The sequence below is a fragment of the Rhinopithecus bieti genome, unplaced genomic scaffold (genome assembly GCF_001698545.2).
Source record: "Rhinopithecus bieti isolate Rb0 unplaced genomic scaffold, ASM169854v2 scaffold_26813, whole genome shotgun sequence".
Taxonomy (NCBI): domain Eukaryota; kingdom Metazoa; phylum Chordata; class Mammalia; order Primates; family Cercopithecidae; genus Rhinopithecus; species Rhinopithecus bieti.
In genome coordinates, this window is record NW_016812144.1 from 211,547 (window position 1) to 218,412 (window position 6,866).

At 52.8% G+C, this 6,866-nt stretch overlaps 1 protein-coding gene across 8 annotated transcripts in view; it reads right to left on the bottom strand.

The window, feature by feature from the left end:
• Positions 1-277: 277 nt before the first annotated feature.
• The window catches only part of FLCN (folliculin), a 27,722-nt gene continuing 21,133 nt past the window's right edge, over positions 278-6,866 (bottom strand). For 5 of the 8 annotated variants that reach the window (XM_017895602.1, XM_017895601.1, XM_017895598.1 and 2 more), the window contains 5 exons: positions 5,082-5,195; positions 4,403-4,526; positions 3,203-3,334; positions 3,003-3,108; positions 1,709-1,910 (listed from right to left, as the gene is read on the bottom strand). In XM_017895602.1, coding sequence (XP_017751091.1) covers positions 1,709-1,910; positions 3,003-3,108; positions 3,203-3,334; positions 4,403-4,526; positions 5,082-5,195 — 678 coding nt within the window. Of the gene's footprint in view, positions 1,911-3,002; positions 3,109-3,202; positions 3,335-4,402; positions 4,527-5,081; positions 5,196-6,866 lie in introns of all 8 variants that reach the window. The other 3 variants (XM_017895600.1, XM_017895599.1, XM_017895597.1) reach the window with 2 other exon arrangements.

Below are 6,866 nucleotides of genomic sequence, written 5' to 3' on the forward strand. Positions count from 1 at the left end.
TCCTGCCTCAGCTTCCTGAGTAGCTGGGATAACAGGCACCTGCCACCATGCCCAGCTAATTTTTTGTATTTTTAATAGAGACAGGGTTTCACCATATTAGGATGGTCTAAATTTCCTGACCTCGTGATCCGCCTGCCTCGGCCTCCCAGAGTGCTGGGATTACAGGTGTGAGCCATCATGCCCGGTCCACTCACTGGTACTTTTTAACCATAGTATTTCCTGTGCCTGAGCACACATAAATATTAGGCATCAAACCAATAAACCATGTAGTCAACAATTTACAAAAATACATCTTTATTGTGTTCCAATGTTGTTGCGTTATACAGATACCTAGTTATATAAACTTGGTCATGTTAAATATAAACACAAAAAACTAGAAACAAATCAGCAAAACCACCAGAAAATCCCTCTGAGCCATGAATCCTCATTAAAAATGTATAGTTGGGGTACCTATAGCTGTAGGTTAAAGCAGGACTGCTTGAACTCAGGAGTTCAAGACCAGCCTGGATGATACAGCAAGATACCATCTCTTTAAAAAAAAAAAAAAAAAAAAAAAGGGCCAGGCACGGGGGCTCACGCCTGTAATCCCAGCACTTTGGGAGGCTGAGGTGGGTGGATCACTTGAGGTCAGGAGTTTGAGACCAGCCTGGCCAACATGGTGAAACCCTGTCTCTACTAAAAATATAAAAATTAGCTGGGCATGTTGGTGGGTACCTGTAATCCCAGCTACTCTGGAGGCGGAGGCAGAATTGCTTGAACCCAGGAGGCGGAGGTTGCAGTGAGCCAAGATTGTGCCATTGCACTCCAGCCTGGGCAATAAGAGTGAAACTCCGTCTCAAAAATAAAAAAGTACAGTGGGATGATGAAATTGTCTTCAATCACCACCCTCTGAAAATAGTTATCTGTAGCCAAATGTAAATGTTGAAAGCCACAATAAAGACATAAGCGATACAGAATAAAAGCATGGTGGGCCTCACCATATCCAGGGGACTGGGCAAGTCAGATGCTTGCTCTGACTCCCTCAGCAACCTATGTTGAGCAAAAATGATCAGGGGCTCCATTGTTAAGCCCCAAGTTAGCTTCACCAGTACCTGCAGGAGAACACCCCAGAAGAACAGCCCCATGGCTTCAGAACACACATTTCAGAGGACCAGAAGATGAGGAACAGGTCCACTTCACTCCCCAAAGTCTCTTGCGGAGCCCTAACTCAATCACTCAGTGACCAAGAGCTGGCAATGTATTGAATATTCACAACGCAGCAAAATGTACACTCAAACATGAGGCCCAGAAACTCTTGCTGAATTTCAAAATAGAAACGCTTGAATGTTAACCTCGGGAGGGGATATGTTATTGCGACTGCATGCCGAGTTGGACCCGTTTCTCCTGTGGGTTTTGAGATCTAAGTCCACAAGGGGCCTGAGAGACAAGCTGTCCTCCTAAGCATCTCTCCAAGGGGTTTGAACACAGAGTCCACCATCCCTCCGCCTTTCATTGCCATCTTCAGCGATTCCAACGGCTTGAGGGAGGGTGTGGGAAGCACACAGGCCCCAAACCTGACAGAGGGCAGAGCCAAGCCCCGACGGTTTCCCTTCCTTGCTGGGACACAGCTCCTCCCAGCAGTTCAGAAACTCAAGGGACAGTTCCTCTCGCGGGGCTGGAGGAGTCTGCGGACAGCCATCCCCGTCTTCGGGCAGGTGTGTGGGGCGGGTCAGTTCCGAGACTCCAAAGCTGTGGGGCTGCGGACCGTGGACATGAGGTGTGACTTGTAGGTCTTGCTCAGGCCAGTCATCCAGAACTTCAGCAGCTTGACGTTGTCCTCCTCGGACGCACCCAGGATGCTCAGCAGCTTCTGTGTGTCCTCTTTGGGTCGACTGTCCACCTTGGTGAACTTAAAAAGCACCTTCACTTTGCTGAAGAGAACCAAAACAAAACACTCAGACGCCACAGCCCAATCCCCCAAGCCCTGGTCACGGGGGCCCGCCGGGGGCGACACAGCTTCAGCACTAGCAGGAGCTGTGCAGGCAGAGCTGGAATCCACACGCTCGGGGCAGTGGGCTCGGCCCCTGAACTGCTGAAAGGAGCTGTGTCCCAGCAAGGAAGGGAAGCTGTCAGGGCTGGCCTCGGCCTCGGCCCTCTGTCGGGTATGGGGCCTCTGCGCTTCCCACACCCTCCCTGAAGCTGTTGTCAAGATGCCAAGAAAGAAAGAAAAACCTTCCTTAAACTCACGGAAGACACTGGTTGCTCCTAAGCTTCACTGCCTGATTTTAAATCAAGACAATGTTTGACTAATAAATTTGACCAAAAAAATTACCAACAATCAAGGCAGGAGGAAATAAATTTGCTTAAAAAAAAAAAAAGCGGTGGGGCCAGGTGCAGTGGCTCACGCCTGTAATCCCAGCACTTTGGGAGGCCAAGGTGGGCGGATCACAAAGTCCGGAGTTCGAGACCAGCCTGGTCAATGTGCCGAAACCCTGTCTCTACTAAAAATACAAAAATTAGCCAGGCATGGTGGTGGATGCCTGTAATCCCAGCTACTCAGGAGGCTGAGGCAGGAGAATCGCTTGAACCCGGGAGGCAGAGATTGCGGTGAGCTAAGATCATGCCATTGCACTCCAGCAACAAGAGTGAAACTGTGACTCAAACAAACAAAAAATCAGCGGGGCATGGGTTACTGGGCTTTCAGGTTTTGAAGTTAATTGCACAGCAGATGACAGAGCTTCCATTACGAACCCTCCTGTGAGCTTGGAGCCCTTGCCCAAGACTCAACCGCTCTCTGAGGCAGGCGCCACCCCCACATCCCCATGCAGGAGCCAGGGGCAGAGATGATGACCACTTCCCGAGGCCACCGTGAAGTGGTGGGCAGACCTGGAGTTGGAACCCCGCCCCCAACCTCTTCTCTCAGCTCCTCCCTCAGTGGCCATGGCCCAGCTCCTCTTTTGGAAACAGCTCCAGGTTTTCTCCAGGGTCACAAGCAAAGGGGCCTTGCCCACACTGTCGCTTACTTCATCCACTCCTCCTTGAGGCACACGAGGCACTGGTCTACCACATCCACAGACAGGTTTTGGTTGGTCAGAGCCGCTTCAATCTTATTCAGGATGGTGGGGCCGACTGGGGAAAAGGGCAGGGGCAGAGCAAGAGCAGGCGTCAGCGCGGGGCAGGAGCATCTTCTCACGAAAAGGACACTCTGCCTGGGGGCACCCACCTCGGTCTGCAGCTACAGGGCTCCCGCTGGTCACCACAAACTCGTACTTGCTGAGAGATTGGTCATCCTCACACCCCACAGGGTGGAGGGTGGAACGTGCGGCTGCATGGACCTCCACGATGACGGCAAACTCTGTAACAACACAAGGCCCATGGCTCCTCACCTCCCCCGTGCTCCTCACCTCCCCTGCGCTCACCCACCACGGGCCCCACTCGGCTCATCTCAGGTCGGTGGGAAAGGCTGCCGGTGAAAAGGCTGGCCCAGATCAACACTTTGGTATTTAAAACCTTTCAGGTCATTTGTGAATAGTTAAGGGTTAACGTTTGCCTCAGTTAAACTAATAATTTATTATATACAATACTCACAAAGTACTTTATATACATCAATTTACCTCTTACTAAGCAGCCCTGCGAGGGTGGTCTCACCATGACCCTATCCTACAGATGGCGAAACAGGCCTGGAGATGTTAAATAACCTGCTGGTAGTGGTAAGAATTTCAAGTCTGTTTGAAACCAGAGCCTGTGTTTCTAATGCTACCCGGAAAAAAGACATTGTCTCACAGGGAGTCAGGACCCACAGCCTGGGTGCTGATTGGGGGCTCAGGGCAGCTCCACTCAGACCACGCGTGAGTCAGCAGCTGCTGCGCACAGCTGTGCTGGAGGAAGTCACTGACGAGCCCCTGGGGGCTGACCCCTGGATATCCCCAAACCAAAAGACCCGGGGTTTGCTGAGCCCTGACCGCACCAGTGAAGGCCGGGAAGACTTCGGGCACATAGAGGAAGAAAAAGGCTGGAAGAGAGCAGAAGGCTGGACAGAGGAACAGTAGAAGAGTAAGGAGAGGACGGTGGGGCCCACAGAAGCAGGCGGTTCACGCCCAGCGTTCAGCAGGCCTCTGTCTCATGGGCACCCACTCACCAGGACGACCAGGATCCTCCAGCCAGGGACACATCCTCCCACCCCAGGATGGTGACCTACAGCCCACTGATGACAGTCCCTGCCAGCCACCCTTCCCATCAGGTCCACTCACCCACTGCTGCCTGTGTGAAGACAGAACACGGAGGCCCAAAGCCATGGGGGAAGCTGGCCCTGCAATGAGGCCTCCTCTCCACAACCCATGACAGAGATCTGGTTCCACTCTGGGCCTGAGGCATGGGGACCCTCAGCGCAGGGCATGGCCCCACAGCCCGCGGTGGCACGCACCTGAGGAGAGCACGTGTGGGGGGATCTGCACATGCGGGCTGAGCCCCAGGAAGTTGCACCGATAGGCCTCCTCGTACTGGCTGCTGTACGGGATGATGCGGACGCAGCCCACGGGCAGCATAGTCTGAGGAGGACAGCAGGACTCAGACCAAGGACGCGAGGAAGCCCTCGGCCCCAGCCGTCCATGCTCCATTACCCAAACCCCACATGCCTCCTGCAGCCCGGTCCAAGCCCTCCCTCCTGCCAGAGGAGTCCCCAGACTCTCAGTCCACGAGAGGGCGGAGGGGGGTGGTCCTCCACCACCAGGTCCCTAACTCTTGTCTGGACTGCCAGTCACACACCAGCTTGCACCGCCCCTGGCTCTGTGGTGTTAACTCTTCTATTAATCTTTGCTGCACAGATGTTTGTCTCTTACCACATCCCACAAAGAAGCTTTTTCCAAGACTGTGTCATATGCATTTTTGTTCCCTCTCATGCCTAGGCAGTCAGCAGGCACACTCATCCTTCTGATGATTTAAACGTCACCAGACCAGACCCGGGTCTCCACGCCCACTGCGCTCCAGGTGGAGACAGTGTGGTGCACGCGGTTCTGCTCTGGGCAGCTTAGCATCCCCACCTGACACCAGGCACCAGGACAGTACTGCCCTGCACCGCACACCTAAGGAAAAGACGTTCTCACCCGAAGCACTTCAAAAGCTGACTGGACGAGGTCCACGTCTCCGCTTTTCCAGATCACCTGGTTCCCCATGAGAACGTGCCAGGCCAGCATGCGGAAAGACGGGGCACCCAGGACCTAAACAAGAGAGTGCAGGGCTTTCGGCATGACTAGCAGAAATGTTTTTCTCTCCCTTCCCATTAAGTTATTTATTTGTGCGTTCGTAAAACTTTGTAGAGCAAAGACAGGGCTCAGGAAAAAGCCACTCATCTCAGGGAGGCTGGTGTCCAGCTAACCCACAGGGCATGGGAGTGGATTCCCAGGCTTTGTCTTTCCTGACCAGGTTCCACTCTTGCTAAGAGTCCACTGGCAAAGCTTATTTGAGGGCACGCCTGCACTTGCCTGCAGAAACACCTCGAAATAGCTCCAGCTAGGCCGGGCGCAGTGGCTCAAGCCTGTAATCCCAGCACTTTGGGAGGCCGAGACGGGAGGATCATGAGGTCAGGAGATCGAGACCATCCTGGCTAAAACGGTGAAACCCCGTCTCTACTAAAAAATACAAAATCTAGCCGGGCGAGGTGGCGGGCGCCTGTAGTCCCAGCTACTCCGGAGGCTGAGGCAGGAGAATGGCGTGAACCCGGGAGGCGGAGCTTGCAGTGCACTGAGATCTGGCCACTGCACTCCAGCCCCAGTGACAGAGCGAGACTCCGTCTCAAAAAAAAAAAAAAAAAAAAAGAAATAGCTCCAGCTGTTTGGAAGGCCAGTCATTTGCAAGCAGAAGCATGGGAAGCATTATTAATGACTCACGGTGTGGAACAATGGTTGTAATCACAGACCTGTAGCATCAAAATCAAATCATCCCTGATGGAAAGCTTGGCCAAGACTGGCCCAGTGCTTCCGGGCTGACGACACAGTGCCAGGATCCCCAGCCCAGGGTTAAAGGGGCAGAGACAGAAGCTCCAGGTTTGCACTGAAACTTGATTTCAAAGCTCTGGCTCCAAGATCTTTCTCCCAATTTTGTTTTTAAAAATTTGCAGCAAAAAAATGTTAACCTTCTGCAATATTCACCTTCTCTCTACAGACACTTTCTGCTGAACCATTTGAAAGCAAGCTATAGGGCCCTCGACATGGCAGCACCCAGGAGAACAGGGGCATCTCCACAGCTGAAACCATGACTGCAGCCAGGCGTGCCCGGACGGATGCATCTGATATCCAGCCGCGTGCTCAAGCCTGGGGCACCTGCCTGCTTGACGGCTGCTGTTCTTTGGATCCAGGAGCTACTATAGGACCATGATTGCTTTTCGTTGCCATGTCCTTTTTCTTTCTTTTTTCTTTCTCTTTCCTTCCTTTCCTTTTCCTTTCTTTCCTTCCTTCCTGCTCTTTCTCTCTCCTTCCTTCCTTTTCTTTCTTTTTTTTTTTTTTTTTTTGAGACGGAGTCTCGCTCTGTCGCCCAGGCTGGAGTGTAGTGGTGCAATCTCGGCTCACTGCAAGCTCTGCCTCCTGGGTTCACGTCATTCTCTGGCCTCAGCCTCCTGAGTAGCTGGGACTACAGGCACCAGCCACCACGCCCACCTAATTTTGTTTTTGTATTTTTAGTAGAGACGGGGTTTCACCGTGTTAGCCAGGATGGTCTTGATCTCCTGACCTTGTGATCCGCCCGCCTCGGCCTCCCAAAGTGCTGGGATTACAGGCGTGAGCCACCGCGCCCGGCCTCTTTTTCTTTCTATTTTTTTTTTGAGATGGAGTCTTGTTCTGTCACCCAGGCTGGAGTGCAGTGGTGCGATCTTGGCTCACTGCAAGCTCCACCNC